The sequence below is a fragment of the Erithacus rubecula genome (genome assembly GCF_903797595.1).
Source record: "Erithacus rubecula genome assembly, chromosome: 5".
Lineage (NCBI taxonomy): Eukaryota > Metazoa > Chordata > Aves > Passeriformes > Muscicapidae > Erithacus > Erithacus rubecula.
In genome coordinates this window covers 11,711,419-11,730,342 of record NC_136687.1, presented here as the reverse complement: position 1 = coordinate 11,730,342, position 18,924 = coordinate 11,711,419, and the positions used below count along the sequence as shown (strand labels likewise).

The following is an 18,924-nucleotide window of genomic DNA, read 5'->3' as shown; positions in this document are numbered from 1 at the left end:
GGCCACATAGGCAAAAATCTTGAAATGTGCTGTCATCTCAAGATGTTGAAGCGGAATAACACACTAAACCATGTTCCAAATTAACTGAACAAACTGGCAGACTGCCCAAGATCATACAATGAGGCACCATGTAAAGAACAGCATCAGATCCTCTCTGAAACACCAGAAATTGTTTTGTTACTTAATAAATTAAGATTAAAATGCCCTTTAACATTATTTAAGTACATATGGTGATGTACAGCCAAGAATTTACTTGATAGAACAGTAAATAAATGGACTCCTCCTTTGCAAATGCACAATGACCTAGCTAGCATAAGGTCTAATAACCATTAGAATCACACCAACAATTAATCCAAATGCCCTGGCTGGAAGCAAGCCATAGTAATGTAGTTCCACCTGACTGACTAAACTTCTTTTGTAGTTCCTGTGGGTCTGATGTTCCTCCTCTAATAGTGACAGCATGTCTACTAAAGAGCCTGAAACTTTTATCTCTCCTGAACAGTAACACAATTTTGCCTCTTTTCTTCTTCAGCTATTATTTAACAAGGTAACAGAATGGAGAACAAACAGCAAAGCAACGGCATGAAGAAAGAAAATAGTGCAGTAAAGAAAAAAATGGTGAGTGAATTCATAAAATCTTCTGTCAAGGCATTTGTTTGCTATTTGGAGACTGGAGGTAGAAAATTATTATGAAATAATTATGTTGAACCTATATGAATAGTTACCTTTCTCTTTTTTTTTTGAGTAGCATATGTTTCATTTCTGTAACTAACCAACAGTGATTGGAAAGGGTCAAAAATTGTGTGTTAAGGTGAGAAATTATGTACATATTAATCACATGTAACCATGCTATTTGTATTTGAGTATGAACTGAACAATTTACACTGTGATTTAACATGAAACAAAACAAAACATAGGAGTCTGATTCGTCTCAAATACAGCCTATATATTCCAGGGGCTTGATTCTCCTAACTTGACTCTTTTACTGCTCACAGCAATTCAGAGATTATAAGTGTTGTGCAGATCTTCCACCAACATGTACAATAATTGTAGACATTAATGAGTAGCATCTGGCTTCCTATTCAAACATCTGTATCTGAACCAATGACACTCCATAGCTGCTGCATCACAAACTGCTTTCCAGCCTGTATTGCTCCATTACTTACTGTGTCTTTGGGAGCTCTGAGCTAGTTCTGGGGTATGCAACATATCAGAAGTGAAAACAGCTCAGATTTACACCAGTATCAGCTACAGTCGCTTGGGGACAATTCCCAGATGCACTTAATACTCATCATTGCCAACTAGAAGGTGTCATTTAACACTTAGCAGTTCAAAATTCCATGATTGCAAGTATGTACCTTCAAATATAATAGCTGAAAGCTTTTATCTTCCCCAGGTGGCATGTCTAATCCCCATCCTTAGCACAGCAGTAGTGTGGCATGTCAGATCTAAACCTCCTAAGGCTGTGGAAACATCCTTAACATCTTGATTGGCTACAAGTCTTGTGGTACCTTCGCTTTCCAGCCTCGGCAACAGGGGAATAGTCTTCCCCGCCTTAGTCCAGAGCCTAGCTGCCAGACAGGCGTCCAGCCGGGACTCAGCAGGGGGACCCAAGCCGAGGTCCCCCAGCCCCAGTGCCAGGCGGTGGCGGGGCTGCGGTTGATATTCGCGACATTCCTGGCCCAGCTGCGCTGCTGGGGCCAGAGGCAGCGCAGCACGGCGGAGGGCGGGCACGCTGTCCTGAGTTATGTGCGGGCACGCACAGGTGCGAGCTCCTGCCCCCCATCGCCAGAGTGCTGCCCGCAAACCCGGCATCGGCTCTGTCCCCTCCGGGAGACAGGGACAGGGGCAGTGTCGGGGGCAGTGACAGGGACAGTGAAAGGGACAGAGACAGGGGCAGGGACAGGGCAGGGACAGGGGCTGTGTCAGGGGCAGTGAAAGGGACAGAGACAGGGGCAGGGGCAGGGACAGGCACGGGAGCAGTGACAGGGACAGGGGCGGGGGCTGTGACAGGGGCAGGGGCTGTGTCGGGGCAGTGACAGGGGCAGGAGCTCTGTGAGGGGCAGTGACAGGGGCAGTGACAGGGGCTGTGTCAGGGGCAGGAGCTGTGTCAGGAGCAGTGACAGGGGCAGGGACAGGGGCTGTGTCAGGGGCAGTGACAGGGGCAGTGACAGGGGCAGTGACAGGGGCAGGAGCTGTGTCAGGAGCAGTGACAGGGGCAGGGACAGGGGCTGTGTCAGGGACAGTGACAGGGGCAGGAGCTCTGTCAGGGACAGTGACAGGGGCAGTGACAGGGGCTGTGTCAGGGGCAGTGACAGGGGCAGGAGCTGTGTCAGGAGCAGTGACAGGGGACAGGGGCAGGGACGGGGCAGTGACAGGGGCAGGGACGCGCCGCCGCCCCCCGCCCGCCCCCGCGCTGCCCCGCGCTGCCCCGGCGATGCGCGGCCGTTGTGCCCGTGCGGAGGCGGCATGGCCGGAGCGGCGCAGCCCGAGGCGCACACGCTGGTGCAGCGGGGAGCGGAGCGCGGCGGCCGCGCCCGCCGGGGCGTAAGTACCGCGGGGCAGATTCTAGCTTTCCAGCTTTCCGAGCCGCGGGAATGCCCGCAGCCCGCACCGCGGAGCGGCAGCCAGCCCGGCGCGGCGGGCGGGGGAGCTCGGCCTGCGCTGCCCACGCCTCGGGGAGGATTAACGGGAGAGGGGACGATCCTGTCTGCCGGGGTGCGGAGCGTGGTGCGCGGAGGCTGCGGGAGCCGGGGTAACAGCCCCGGGGGTCCCCCTAAAGCCGGGCGGAGCTGGTCGCACAGCCCTTGCCCGCTCGGAAAGTTGTCGGTACCGGGGCAGGGTAGGCCGGTGGTGGGCAGAGCTAACACATGGCAGCGGCCGAGCCCGGACCCGGAGGATGGGCGGGGGTCAGCGCGGAGCCGGTGCGTGCCCGGCCGGGAGCGCAGCCGCCGCCGCGGGTGAGGCGCTGGCCGGCCAGAGCGGAGCCAGGCGAGGGGCTGCTGCTGCTTCCTCGCTGCTCCCCAGGACCACCCGTGCTGGCAAGCGCTCAGGGCAAGGGCAGAGCCAGGGAGAGAGGGACGGAGGTTTCCATTCATCGCCCGCAGCCCCGAGGGCAGAGCTGCCGGAGGGCGCCGGGTCTCAGTGAGGTGTCCCCAGAGTGGTGCTCCAGAGAACAGCTTTCCTGTGTCGATTCTATTGAACAGAATTCAATATCTGTTTTAAAATATTAAACTTCCTTGTACATGCGTTCAATGTTTACCACTAACAGCTGTGCTTAATTTTAGTCTGAGGAGAGGGCTATAACTAACCAAAGTACAATACTCTAAACTGTGTTTAGAAAACTGAAATGCAAACTGTCATGCAGTAAAAAAAAAAAAAAAAAAAGGGACTATTTGAGACTTATGGCAGCCAGCACAAATATTTCACTGCATACTGAACAAGAACTGGAGTTACTAAAAGCATCTGCAGACCACAGTGCCCTGGGATCTGTGATTAGACAGAAAATGTGGGCTTTCACTGGTAAGCAGTCCTGGGTACCTGCAGGTCTCTCTGCGAGCTGACACGCAGCTCTCCTGACTGAGCACTTAGGGCTGTGGTGACGGTCACACGCTCCTGCCCCCGGGCTGGCAGCAGCGAGCACACGCATGGCCGTGAAGCCAAGCAACACCTATGAAGGAGGCGTGGTCCTTCTTGTTTCCTGGCAATTTTAAAAGACACTATGGGTTGTGCTTATCTTTCCTTTCCTTTTACTAATGTTGCCACAGGGTAAATTTTTTTTAAGCAACAGTTTGATTTTTTTGTTGTTGTTGTTGTTGCATTCTTGCTTCATTTTGCTTTTGTCTTTATCTGGTATTGCTGAAACTTGAGCAAATATTTAAAATACTGAACAAGGAGACAGGTCATGGAGAAGTTGAAGTTCTCGTTCCAAGTTCCAAAAACTCCCAACTGAGTGAGCCTGAGGTTTTCTGCAGCAGCCTGTATTCTTAAAACTTCATAGTACTGAATAAATTTCTAAATTCAGTTGTTACAGTGTGAGGTTTTCTAGGTGCTTCTGTGTTTTGCCCTGAATTATCTTCCAGTTAGCCTCATGTGCATATAATTTGCCTGTACTGAAAGTTTTATGCATTCATTGGTATTTTTAATAACCCTTAGGTTATATGATCCAAATATTTTTGCTTGCAGGATTTTTCTGACATGTCTAATGTTGTTGCAGTAGAGCCCTTTAGAAATATTGCACCAAGCTTACTGCATAACACTTGAAAACTCACACTTATTGTTTGTGAACCCTTTGGGAGCAGCCTGGTAGATCACCAGAAATACTTTTCCCAGTATCATTCATTCAGAGTAGTAGCAATTTCTTCTAAGTGCAGGAATGCTTGTGCATAGCAGAAATAATAAGCACCTAATATGAGGTTATCATCAGAAGTTAAATAAATCCTTATGTCAAATTTCTACATTTTGTTAAGAAAGTAATGGTGCAAACTCTGTGTGTGTGTGGCAGGCTCATTTTAAGAAGCTGGCTAATAATAATAAGTTGTGTTTGGCTTATGTAATGATCTCAGCAGGATATATTCCTTATACAAAGCTTTTCACTACCTGCACACTTCCTCCTGACCTGGCCAAAAACAGGCTGGTTAATGAACTGTGTAATCTCTTAAAAGGTTCCCACATCATGTGGAAGAAGTTGAACACTCAGCCGTCCTGCAGGGTGCATTTTGAACACTCATTGTTGGCAGCTGTGAGCATGGCAGACCCCACAGGTGTGGGGTGTACACTGACCCCCACCCTGGCACCTGGGTGTCTCATCCCTTCTCCAGCAGTGTGGCACAGGAGCTCTGGCAGCATCCCCAGTGTGTTCACCCACCCTGCTGTGCCTGCAAGGCTGGTGGAGCTCGTTCCAGCCCACTGCCACTGCAGCTATGCCATGAGCCAGCTACACCAACCTCCTTCAGGCTCAGGAGCTGCATTTTCCAAAGCCAGCACACAGCTTTGTGCAGCTGGCAGAATGTATTCACTCATTAACCTGTTTATGGTGTGGTGGGTGATACAGCTGAAGCTGAGTTTCTTAGGCCTGCTTAAGCAGGTCTTGCTCCTTTTGAAAGAACTGAGGCTTCAGTGAGAGGGGAGGCTGGATGTAAATAGCAGTGAACTGTGCCCAAAATTCTATATTCTTTTCATAGCTGTCTTAAAAATTGAAAACACATTAAAATACATCCATTTTAACATATTTGGAGTTGTCTTTCATTACCTACACGATGGCATTTGCAATTGACCTGTCACCAAAACACTAATTTCAATGTCTCAGGAATAGCTGGCAATGGTCTCTTCTGCCACACTCTGTAATCCTGCAGGAGAAGTGAGTGGCAGAAAGTAATACTGGGGAAGCTGGAAAGGAATGCAAATGCAAAATCTCTCAAATCGAAGCCATTCTACCTTGTTTTCAATACCTGATGTGGAAGCAGAAATTGCAGAGTTGGGCTAAAAAGAGTATGAGGAGGATGAGGGGAGGAGACCTGAAGAGGGAGAAATACAGATGTGCCACTGGGAAAAGGGCACTGGAGAGTGGGTGCAACAACTTGCTGTTGGAAACTTGCATTTGGATGACAAAACCAAGTTTGTAGCCATAATTTTAATTTTTTTGGTCACAATTGCATAAATCCTTATGTTGGGGGGGACACACCATCTCATGATTTTTCATCCAAGTCAGATCTACCCACAGACCTGTGTGTGACATATATGCTATACCTTACTTCACTGTGCTACTGATACACTCTCAACAATTTCCTTTGCTGAGATTATGCTTCTCCAGCATTTTAATTTTTGGTTGGGAGCTACTGGAATGCTTGCAGCAGAACTCTGTGAGATTGAAAGAAGTTCAAATGTTCACTTGTGCCTCCATAGATGTTAAGTGACATGCTGTCACTTCAAATGTATTTTTTCTCAGATTGAGCAAGGCGAAGTGTTTCAGGCTATTATTCTGCAGCAAGGACATCTGCCTGAAGGAGCTATTCAAGACAGCTAAGGAGAGTTTAAAACCTGAGGTACATAAATTTTGAGTGTATTAACAATGGCTGCATCTTTTCTTTGTATTTCAGAATTGGTCTGGAAGTCTTATTCTAGCCTCCTTAACTGGTGCTTTTGGGTCGTCTTTTCTTTATGGTTACAATCTGTCGGTGGTGAACGCTCCTGCAGTGGTAAGTGACTGACGAAAGTGGAATTTAAATCAGTAGAGGGCAGCCTCGTCCTTCTATTGTGCTCCTCAGCATCCTGCCTTTATAGCTCTGAGTACATAGTAGAAGGGGATTAAATCTCTTATAGTAACGTTCCTTTGCCCAAAACCTTCTTTCTGCTTTCCATGAGGTCTTCACATGAATTCAGGGACTGTCAGAGAGCTAAATGCTGCTGTGGAGGTGAATGGGTGCACATGGTTTGCTTCTCATTCTCCCAGGTCCAACCTAATCCTGAATCTTCTTGCACACTTTTATGTGATAAAGTATTTTTAATATCTGACTGTTGAGTATTCAGTAGCTGCATGCACATGTTCAGCAACTTCTGTTCACATTCTAGAGGGTCACTTTTCATTTCATTCCCACAGTGCTGATATTGTAAATAATGCTTCTGGTTTGCTCTTAAATAATGGGCCTCCTCTTCTGTGCTTTGTTGTGATGCCTAGTTTGGTTCTGAATTTTAAGCTTCTGGGTTGACCATCTATTGACTGCAACATGTGGGATAGATTTGATTAATAGAGCACTGTGAAATCAGTATGCAAAATTCATGAGGATTTCATTAAAATATCTGTTATTACAAATGGAAATCTGAACTTTTTTTTTTTTTTTTTTTTTTTTTTTTTTTTTTTTTTTTTTTTACACTGGTTATCTAGAGATCCTCAATTCAGTCAAACACAGCAGGAAGAAATTCAGTGAATTGCAACACTATTTTGAAAAGTAGCTAGTAAATATTGGGAATTAATTGTGGAAATTCCAGCTCAAAATTGTTCCTTTCCAAAGCTAAGCTCCTTTTTTCATGAAAATCTCCTATTAAAATATGTGGCTGGATTTCCACCTAAACTTATTTTTCATGTTAAAGCTTGATGAAATATTTATGCAAATAACAAAAGAAGCATTTTTTAAAATTTATGTTTCATATATGGATTTTATCTGGTAAACTATTGACTCAAAGAAGTAAGAAGAGACTCAGACTCTAGGAATTTTTAATTGCTTGCTTCATAATTTCTGGGAATTTTCTTCAAATTTCCTGGTGTTTTATATAATGATAACTCAAGGTTAAATAAATTGGATGTTAGCATGACATATCCAAGCATAACTTTGCCTAACAACCATCAGAGGATAAACACAGCTTAGAAAAAATCAGCAAGAAGTCATGGTATTGATTGTCCTGATGGAAAAATCCTTCCTGCACTGCCTTAGAGCTGTCAACAAAGTAGTGAGAACAATTTATAAACTTTTAAGTGCCATTTTATAAATGGACTGTGCTGGTAGTCCGAGCTTTCCTGTCACTTTCTGCAGGAGTAAAGGAAAGAATAATGATGGGATGAGTTCCTTGGCAGCACTCACAAAGTTCTCTTTGAACCATGCAATAGTTTGCAGTGGTATGGGTGGGGAGGTTGAAAATGCAACCCCGTGACAAATGCTAAATTCCAGGTTTTGTACTTAATAACACTTACCAGGATTGTCTGTTTTTGCTTGAAATCTTTAGTGTGACTTTTGGGCACTGTGCTGATGGCTTTGGTCATACCAGCACAGGTATGCATGAAGGCTCTCTTGGTTTCAGTGTTTGATTGAGAACTTCATATGTCTCTTACTCATGTTATGCCATACATAAGGGATAAGGAGTGGTCCTACTGACAAGCAAGTGGTGTAGTTCAAGAATATACCACTCTGTCCTCTGGCCCTCTCTCTAGCTCCAGCATTAATGTGAGTCTTCCATTTGCCTACCACTGACCACTTTCCTGCCCCTGTCCCTGAAGATTGGTGGCCAGATTGAAGGGAAGGGCATAGCCTGAGATCACAGCCAGGGTGGGAACAGTGAGCCACATCAAAGCTGTGCTTCTTGCAGCACAAGAAAAGGAACCTTTGCCCCATCTGTTTTCACCTGTGTATTACTAAATCAGTCTGCTGCAAGATGATCCTTTGGGAATACTGATATGAGACGACTGAGAAACACCAAAGCAGAGTATCTTGTAGCTGTAGATAAAAGGAACCCTGTAGGAGGTTTACTGGGAGTGCAGTACTTCCTACAAGTTGTAAGCTGAGTTTAATTTCCAAACTTGTAGGATGAATAACTTCTTGTGGTAACATGCAGCTTACAGCCAACATTGTCAGATTGTCATTCTCTCTGTAGAATGCTGGGTTTCTTCTGCCCATTTACTTCAGTAAAATTCCTCTTGATGCTGAAGTTCTCCAGCTTTAGAGAAGGACTGTATAATCCTCTGAGAAGTAGGGGGAAAAGGCATGATGATGAAAATTCACTAAATCACAGGATGTTTCTAGGATTCTCAAACTGAGCATGTCAGCAGGATGTCAGCAGAAGCTGACAGAGTGAAGGAAGTTAATTTAAGGCTGAAGTGTTGAAGAACTATCTGTAAATTCTTGTGTCCATTTTCTTTCAGTGACACGAATTGTGTCAGCTCATCAAACCACAGAGGAATTCTCCTACAGTTTTCACTGGTGGGCTTTACTTTAGTAAAGTGAAACTGTTAGTTTTAGTTTACTAACTTTAGTTAGTCTAACTTCCTGATTGCTGCAAGAGGGAAATAAGCTGCACAAACTCTGTTCAGAGCTAAGGTTGCTTCCCACTCAGTTGCCTGTAGTTCTGTGGGAAAGAGCATGGCCCATCACAGGTATCATTCCTTGAGAAACCCAGAATTACAAGTTTCCATGGGCTTGTTCAAAGAGTTACCAGAATTTACTAAAAACATATGGGAGCACTTGGCAGTAGGAAGACAAAAGACTTAATTGAATACAAGATGAAGCTGTCTTTTTCTGAGCTGACTTTCTGCAGTTCATTTCGTGGACTGATTGTGGGCAATGACTGTGAGACAATGATGAGCTTTGTGCTCTGCACAGGAAGCAAAGTCCCTGTGACTTTCTGCCTCTCCACCCTTGCCCTTATCCTGCAGGAGCTGCAGGCTGAGCTCCTGTGGCACTAACATGCAGCCTGCTGTGACAGCTGCTTCAGTGGCTGTCACTGTGTGTGAGCCATGGTAAGACCAGGAAAATATCTCTCTTGTTTTTAAAATATATCCATTATATTCATATATATAAAATTTATATATCCCTTATATTCCTCTTCTCTTTTTCATCCCAGCACTATTATCATAATGAACTGAGGCAGTTGATAAATGAAGATACTCATATCAGTTAGCCACCATTTTTTGTAGATTTTGTTTAGGGGCTAAAACTTTTGTATACAGGTTTATTCCTTTAGTGTTATTGAGACATCTGATCAAAATCCCAAAGGAGCTTTTACACAGAATTCAATGGATTCAAATCCAATGGATTTGTCTACCAGGTTTGTTTTGTGTTCATCTTCTGAAAACCTCTGTGAAGGTTATAGCTTCATATTTATTGGCAATATGAGTCCAGAGAGAGGTGCTAGTACATGTCAGAACATCCATCTATCTATTACTAGTGAGTGTTTTAGTTTGTACTTTCTTTTCATGAATATTTGCTATGCTGATAAAATTAGTCATAACACAAGGGAAGAGTAATTTACATACTATTTTTAGTCATTATCATTAAGAAGAAATGTTAATAGTGTTCTAAAAGTGTTTTCTCTTAATATTCATTACTATCAGAAATTAATTTCAAATAGACTAGATGTCTGAATCTAAATATAATCTGAGTATTGGCATTAAAGAACAAAGATCTTGATTTAATGGCAGATTGATTTGGAATCTTACTGTGAGACTTCTAAATAATTCAAGCACCAAATTGACTTTATTTTTTTTCTATTTCTATTTCTATTTCTATTTCTATTTCTATTTCTATTTCTATTTCTATTTCTATTTCTATTTCTATTTCTATTTCTATTTCTATTTTCTATTTTCTATTTCTATTTTTACTTTAATTATTTTATATGGTTTTTTCCCTGTATGTTTAGAAATATTTAAGATAGGATGGGAGAAATAACCTTGTTCTCCTTTTAATTCAGGTTACAAGAAGTTTACTAGAAATTTTATAGATGGAAGACAGGAAATTGTATATTTTACCTTCACCTTTCTTTGATATTTTACAGATAGAGAGGTGATGATTCAAACTAAAAGCCCTCAAAGACAATATTTCATGTGTCCAAGGCCAGACTTTAGGTAAAGTTTGAAGTTCCTAGTTTGAAGAAGGAAAATGTAGTGGCTTTTTATGCTGAGTCCTGTCCCAGGGTAATTTAGGAGCTGTTACATTCTGAATAAAATCAGAGAAAAACTGGGAAAAAGTGCCAAGATTAAACTTTTGATACTGTAGAGGTTGAGAGCTTTTCCCAAGTGTGTTGTGTCCTTCTGCTGTAGTGGCTGCAACTTCCTGGTGCTGTGTCCTCGCCAGAGCATCAGGCACCATGGTGGCATTTCCTTGGTTTGGAAAAGGTAGCAGCATGAAAACAAGGAAGCTTGACTAAATAGAAAGTAAATAGGTGATGTCTCTGCAGGCAATACAGAGACTATGTTAAAATGCTGTCATGGAGCTATGATATCTTTAATTTTTAAAAAGATGAAGAACTTAGTCTAATTAAACGTTAGGGAAGCTGTTAGAAGGCATCCTTTAAAAGCCTGTAGTTGTGCCCAGGTGAGGAAAGCAGAGGAAGAGTATAAATTTTGGCATGTTAAAGACTAAAGTGTGATCTTGTCCTGGACATTCTTGTCTACCTGTGGGTTTTTTCCCCACCTGGTTTGGTATTGCCTCATGATTCTATGCATATATGCTTGGACTGATTCAGTTTGATTGCAATTGTGTCTATAAATGAGGCCCCATTTTTTGGAGGAGGGAGGCAGAAGAGCAAGAGTGATTCCTGCAAGAAAGCTGCTGGGGGTTTCTGGGTTTTTAATTTCCATCACTTGTATTTAAAGTGTGTGGTTTTTTGTTGACTGGCATTGGTGGGGGGATTTTTTGCACATGTTCTCATTATGTATTTTGTTCCAGTTTATCAAGAAGTTTTACAATGAAACTTGGGAGAGGAGATATGGCTTCTCAGTGGATGAGGGCACGCTGACCCTCCTCTGGTCCGTGACCGTTTCTATCTTTGCCATCGGTGGCCTCGTGGGTGCCATTATTGTTACCCCAATTGTGAAGTTCTTTGGAAGGTAAGTTTGCATTATTTAAAGTAGTTTCCCACCTAGTCTCTCTAGAAGGTTTTACTTTTATTTAAAAAAATAAAAAACAAAAAACAATGACAACAAAAAATCTTTAAATCTGAAAACTTCCTGTGCATCGTTTGAGTCACAGAAGCTTTTTGCTCTGAATGGGCAGTGGGTTGAGATGTGCAGGAGTGTGACTTGTCAACTGTGCCAAAGGAAAATACCATAAAATGGAAATTATTTCACAAAGGACTGGCAGAACCTTGTTTCATGAGTCTCCTGAGTATCTTACTGTAAACAAACTAAGCTATCAACATATCTCATTTGTTTATTAATAGCATTTGCTGTCATATGGTGATAAAAATTTACCCTTTTTTCAATCCTTGTGTCCACTTGAAATACAGTTTGAAGAAATGGACTAGGATTAAGTTCATGTATGGCCTTCCCCAAGAAAGGGGTATGCCATCCATTCTGTACAATGCAGTACTTGACCAAGTCTTGACCACAGAGATTTGTAGTGGTGTGTGTTTGCATTTTTTGCTGCGGGTACTAACTGTCAAAATTCAGTGTCATAAAGTCTTTCAAATAGAATTTTAAAGATAATTTTTAATTTATCTATATTTAGAAGGGCATTAAAAAATCCCCACCATTATAGCATTCATTACAAATGCTTATTTGGATTTCTTAAAATTGTAAATTCAATATTTTTGATTATCTCTTGGTCAGTTAAATCGCAGGAGAACATCATCATGGAGGCTTAAATATAAGTGTAAACCTCCAGTGTTCTTAATTTCCTGTTTATATTTTCACTATTTCTATTAGATTGTACTTTTCTAGATCTATTTTTATCCCAACTATTCTCTAACTTGTTCATATGTAATTTTTCATCTCAAAGAGTATATTTTCAAGTTCTTCTATTTCATGCTTACAGCAGGTCAGTATTCTTAGCTGTTACCCATTCTTCAGGAATCTATTTTGTCACTTCAGCACTCGATTTTCAATTTTTAAATATTTTCCATAGTTACATTATTTTTTTCTAGGTTTTCAATTTCTTCTGCCAAATCATACATTTGGCTTTAACATACTTGTTAGAAATATGAAACTTTGCCTGACTCAGACTGATTAATTCTCAGAATATTGCTGAGTCTTTATTAAAATAAATGGAAGTAAAAATGAGTTCAGAAGGCTGAAATTTTCAGTGAAGAGTAGAAGAGCTTTGTGTGCAGGTTTGTGAAAATGGTGGCTGGTTTCTGCCATAGATACACCACTTCTACTGGAGCTGGTCAGGTTTCCAGGGCAGACCTTTTACACTTGCAGACTCTGCCCCTGTTTATGATGTTTATCTCCATTAAGCCATGCAAACAGCTCTGTTGCAGGTACAGTGGGTGAGTGCTGGAGCAGAGATGGGAAGGGGCTGTGTCAATAAGGGCTGCTCAGCAAAGAATGGTTCTCAAGTTTGCTGTTCACCCTACAGTGTGTTTGTCTGGTCTAGGAACCCAGACTGACATGTCATTATGGTAATTGAGGAGCACATAGTGAAATGTTGGCAGAACAATAAAATACTTTGCTGTTAAATTGCTCAAGTGTAGGTTGGAGGGTTGTGTGTATGATGAAACTGAGCTCCACTTACACTGACACAGAATAATGAGCTAAGGGGGATTAAAAGCTCTAGTCAGAAATAATGTATGACTTCAAAAGAACAATTTTGAATCATATTGCTGTAAGGTTAAAAACATAAATTCCAAATTATTGGATTCCTAGCCCTATTTGCTTCAAGAGACATGTAATTTTTTGAAAGGGAATCTTCATCCACATAAACATAATTCCCAAGTTCAGATGTGGCTTTGGCACATCATAATTTAAATTCTCCTCTTCTAATGAAGAGGATCTGCTGTTGTTTATCCTGAGCACCCAGACCAAAATGCTCAAGGGATTCTTTAGGTCACTTCTAGGGAGACATCTTAGTCTGAGCATCACAACAGGCTCCTCTCCTTCTCCCTGGTACCACAGCAAGTGGTCACACTCAGTGCCTTCACTGAAAGTTCAGTACAAAGAGATGGGGCCAGTGGGCAGCAATTCCTCTGTGCCACTCCTTGCTCCTCACTCCTCCTCTGCTCCAGTCTGGGTGCCCATGGACCACAGTCCCTCTGGAATGTCCCTGCTCAGGCCTGGATCACCCTCTCCTCCACTGACCTGGTCACACCCTCACTCCATCTCCCACAGAAGCCACTCCTGCAGCCCCAGTGCTTCCAAAACCTTGGTACAGACTCTTTTTCTCAAAAGATGTGTATTTTATAGCTTTTATTTAAATTAAAGGAGAAAAAAGCAATGTCTTCAGGTGAATGTATAAGACTTGTTTGACCTGAATGAATATTTTCTTTCCATTTTTGTCATTATTTGTATCACTTCAGCCATCTCAGAATACATCTGAAAAATCTATTCCAAATAGTACAGTCATCACTCTGATGGTTATGTTGTACAGACTTGAAAAGAATTGTACCTCATTTTTCAATCTTCAAGCCATGCTATTCATTCAGTGCTCAAAACTCACTAGAAAACAGGAATAGTAATTAAAAATACATGTGTTAAAAATATTTCCCTTCAAAAAGGTGCTCATCTGTTGTGACAAGATGAGTGGCTTTTCAAAGGGTGTGAAATTTCCAGTTGATACTTAAGAAATTAGAACTGGTGGGAGAGTTTGTCATTTGCTTTAGAAAGGAAAGGACCAGCCTTCCTGGCCACTCCTTTTTAACTGATCCCTCAAACTTGAGCAGAAAGTTCTGAAAGATGAAAGCTAAAATGAATTATGCTGTTGGCAAATAAGAAATGTAGATGTTTTGAAAATTTTAAAATATGTTTTTGCGATTTTGTTCTTACTTTTTAACAAAGTTATAGTTTGCAGTAAAGAGCATGTATTTAATTTGAAAAAGACTAATGTTTTATTTTACTGTTATAGAATGAAATAATTTTAAAAGATGGGAAGAAATATGTAAACCTGCATTTTGGTTAATTCCAACAATTTTTAGAAAAGTGTTGATTTTTATTACTTGAATGAGCCCAAATATTTTTTGTAACCTGTAGTTATATCAGCTTATTGCTATTTGAAGTATATTTTTTGGGTTCTCCATGCAGATATCTATCCACTGTGTGCTTATTTATATTCATGTACAGAGCCTCAGGTCTGGTACTTGGGTTTTTAGGATGCATAAACTGGCTCCTTGCCTCAGGTCTGGTACTTGGGTTTTTAGGATGCATAAACTGGCTCCTTGCTGTGCTTCTGAAGTACAGCTCTTTAGTTATCTATGTTATGATTTTTTTTAACTGTGGTATAGGGGTGAAACTGTATCCGTGTTGGTATAGTGCTGTTTTTGGGAACTCTACACATCTAAGAGGCAGTGTTTGTTAGGCACTTTTAATTTATAGACATTTAAGAATAATAGCTTAGTGTGCTTCTAGTACAGCTAGATCTAACTGCCATGATGCTGGTGCCTACCCAAACCATCTCTGCCTTTCAGGAAATGCACCTTGGTGCTCAATAACGTGTTTGCAGTGGCAGCTGCATTGCTGATGTCCCTGTCCCTGCTGGCAGGGTCCTTTGAAATGCTCATCCTGGGCCGTGTCATCATGGGTGTGGATGCAGGTAAGCTTTGGTCACACCCTGCATGTCTGAAATGCTTGTGCCGTGCACACACTCCTCCTGTTCCCTGCTTAGGATTTGCTTTACACCAGAGGTGTTCCAGGGGCTAGCTGTAGCCACACTGATTTCCCTGGGACAGAATGGCCCCCTAAGGGCTGGAGGATCTGATGCTTGGAGGAGACTCTGGAATGGATGCTCTCCACTGCTGACAATGCTGGTTTTTTCCCCAGCTTTCCTCTTCCAGCCATGTAGAGTGTATTTGTTTCCATGCCATGAAAACCCCTTGACTAGGAGAGTGTGTTCTGTTATCAACACTGCTTTCTGCTGTGCTTAGAAGTTGTTGGATCCCATGCTGATACCTGCAGGACTAGGGAAGGTTTGGTACCTCCTCAGTTGTTCCTAACAATATGGTCTTTCCAGTTTGAAAGTAAACCATGGGGGCACTGCAGCACCAGAATAATCTTGCAGATAGAATGAAAGGTTTCTGCTAATTTTGATCTCAGACTACCATCAAGCAACCAAATTTCTGGAGTTATGCAAACATTGCCATTGTACTGACCAGGGTCATGCATTTGTTTGTTCTGTTCCTGGCTTTAAGCAGAACTCCTACTTTTATTTTATGCCTATTGTGAAGAGTTCATTGCAGCTATAGTCTTGTATTGAGAGGAACATCTGTTAATGCTGTTTACAGTAAAACTACTTCATCTGACAATGTTTGCTCTGTCTGACTGATGCACTGGGCTTTCTTTCCCTTACCCACACCAGTGTTAACGTGATTTTGCTTGCTTAGGGATGAGCAAATTTAAAACATAAAATCTGTCCTCCTGGAGATTCACATCCCTGAGTAACCTTTGGTGCTCCACATCAACAAGCAGCCTATACACATCACTGTAAATCTGTAACAGATAATCAATCCCACAGTTATTAAATGGTGTGAAAGTAATTCGACATGCAGGGAAAATAATGCATGTTATGTATGGATAGATATAATTCTGCTCCTTGCAAATTTTTATGCCACCCTTGTGAGCAGATTATCACTCAGGCTCCTTTTAATAGAAATTTGTTGCATACCTGGCATAATAAAAATGTTATGACTTAATATATGGGTTTTGTTCTTCCTTTGTAGGCATTTCCTTAAGTGCCCTCCCCATGTATTTGAGTGAAATATCTCCTAAGGAAATCCGTGGTTCCTTGGGTCAGGTCACAGCAATTTTCATTTGTATTGGTGTTTTCACTGGTCAAGTTTTGGGGCTGCCAGAAATATTTGGGCAAGTAAGTATTCAACAGACCTTTTCTATCAAAGAACACAAGCATGCTCTAAGAGTCACATTTTCATGTTTTGACTGGATTCTTTACAAAAGCAGAAAGATTTCTTTTTGAAGCACTTTGTAAAGTAGTTTGCTCCACGTCTTCCAAAAGCACATATTGAAAGCATGACTAAGTTTGGTGGATGTGGCCAGCAGTTCCAACAGCTTCAGTGGCTCATGTGTGTCTGTATGCAGATCTCCTTCTCCCCCTTTCTCCATCTCCATCTATTTTTGCTGGTTTCCAGTTTCTTTGGGCACCATTTAAATGCTTAAGAGTTTATATATTTTTGATCTCTAATTTTTCAATGTGAGATAGAGCTGAAAAAGGCTTGGATAGAGTTATTATGAGAACCTGAATAGGAAGACTCTTGCTTAGTGATTTTAGTGTTCCTTTTAGTGCAATCCTTACTTGTCCTGCTTTTAGACTAAGTTATAGAAAAGCACAGCTAACACACCTTTGTGGAAAGATTATCTATTCATATAAGAGGTTGTCATGCTGTCATAGGCTGAGATTAACTTGGTGGCCACTGGATGTCATCATTACTCTGAATAAATGAACTCTAGTTTTGTTCAGGCTGGCAATTGGAAATACAGAATTACACAATGGGTAAGGTTGGAAGGAACCACAGTGGACACCTGATGTGACCAGGTGCTTTCCATTCAGAGATGAATCTTCAAAGCAGAAGGAAAGGTGTGGAGGAAAGGTCTGCAGCAATCCTCTCACATTGAAACTTTAACACAGAATCCCTTCTGACAACCAGAAAAAGTAGCAAAGAGTTGGAAAATGAGAGGAGCTTGTCCTTTTCTGTCCATTCAAAGGCAACTCCTTTGTAAATACATTATACCATCCTCCCTGACACTTATATTTTTGCCTGACCAGCTTTCTTATTCTGCCCATTTATTCTGTTCAGCTCTCCTGAAGGCTAATGATTTGATTCAATTTACCCTTTATTGAAGGACAGATTTCTCCCCTGCCTGTTCAAAGCAACAGATTTTAGGAAAAAACTTAAAATGGTTTTTATTGTGTGGCTTCTGCAGATGTCCCTTCTCTTGCCTTGGAAGCCAATCTATTACAAATGAGGGCAGAAAATTTAAAGAGGCCAATTTGATTGCTTAGAATATGGGAGCCCTTATGTAGCAGGAGGATTTTTTTAAATTAGGGTTTCTGAAACATGCATACACTTTCAAAGGTGAATTTTATTGCTTGATTTCAGCTCATTCTTGCTGGTTGTATTTCTCATCTTGTCTTCCTTTCTTCACCATTGCTGCTGCTAGCACATTATGGAGGTAGTGCTTCTGTTCTACAACCTGCTTTAGTGTGAAGTTAATTAATATGACACCATTAAAGACAGACATAAATTTATGTAAGAAGAAATATCTGTGGAATTAGTTTTTTCAAGGTGGGTAACATCAGCATGCAAAAGAACAAAGTTTTGGCTGATGTGAATTACAATGCTTTCAGCCAATTTATTTGAGGCAGTTTGAATATGTTGGGCATGTGGGCAGGTTTTTTCTATTAATTTCTCTTAGTTTCAGTCTAGCCAGGATTTTTTTCCCTAGGTTTATGGAGGTCCCATTGAAACTCCTTCAGTGGCAGGTAGTTTTTATTTTGCTGCTCTGTAGTTGTTTTTTTCTTATTAGAATTTGTTGTGAATAATACTAGTTAGAAATACTTGTCTTCTGTCTTGGTTTCATTAATTTTCTGCTGAGATCTGCCATGTGTCTATTACTTGTAAATTGAGCAAATATCTAAGAGATTATTAACCATAGTATCTAAGCAGTGATGGTTTTGAAGAAAGGAGGGAAAAAACAGAGATGAGTGTCTTGCTGGAAGCGACTGAAAAAGGGATGTCAGGATGGGTGAGGAGGTAACAGCAACATTGCTTTGTGGTCAACAGAGGGAAGGGAGAAGAACTGACTGCACCTTGCTAACATGAGAAAGAGGGAATAGAGTGGCTTAATCTCAAAGACAATATGGCTACAAGAATGATTTTTTTATACATATTGTGTGAATAATTGCATGCTGAGATTCATCAGAGTGATGTTTGGAACAGGCTCCTGGCTGAAGTAGCTTGAGCAGAAAATTTAAATTTCAAATTGGGGCTTGGTACATTTATGTGGATTATATGAGGATGTTGCCTTCAGTGGTTCTGTAGAAGTTTCTCCACAGAAAAGGAAAGTGTTTATGTTGGCTGTGGGGCACAGTGTTAACAAGCATTTATTAACAACCTAAGTGATGATTTCCTCTGTTATCAAATGCAAAAGTGTCTCTTAAATGTGATATTGTGATATAAATATCTCTAAAGCAATGAGTATTACTTCAATTCAAAAGTACTTTCTGCTTTTTGTATCAAGTAGTTTAAGCAGCCCTAAATTGATTTTTTATCAATCCTTTGTTTGTCAAGGTTGGTCAAATAATTCTTGGTTTAAATTTGAACCCTGGAGAACAATAACCCAGATGAAACAATACTTTAAAAAATAGAATTATATTAAATATTTCCTGTTTTTCCTGAAAATATTTTGTCTGAAATATTGCAGAAATGCATTTAATTCTTTTCTGTGCCATATTGACATGAACTGAACAAATACGACTTAAGTTAAATTTTTAAGTTATAGTATAAAAGAGCAAATGCAACAAAAAAATCTGCAATCTGATAAAGATTGTAGCACCT

The 18,924-nt window shown here is 41.3% G+C and overlaps 1 protein-coding gene across 1 annotated transcript in view; it reads left to right on the top strand.

Annotated features, from left to right (window-relative positions):
* The first annotated feature begins 2,356 nt into the window (after positions 1-2,356).
* The window catches only part of SLC2A9 (solute carrier family 2 member 9), a 79,013-nt gene continuing 62,445 nt past the window's right edge, over positions 2,357-18,924 (top strand). Inside the window, exons 1-5 of the mRNA XM_079305337.1 lie at positions 2,357-2,547; positions 6,099-6,197; positions 11,154-11,314; positions 14,824-14,948; positions 16,072-16,217. Of these exons, the coding sequence (XP_079161463.1) occupies positions 2,470-2,547; positions 6,099-6,197; positions 11,154-11,314; positions 14,824-14,948; positions 16,072-16,217 (609 nt within the window). The 5' untranslated portion in view covers positions 2,357-2,469. The remainder of the gene's footprint in view (positions 2,548-6,098; positions 6,198-11,153; positions 11,315-14,823; positions 14,949-16,071; positions 16,218-18,924) is intronic.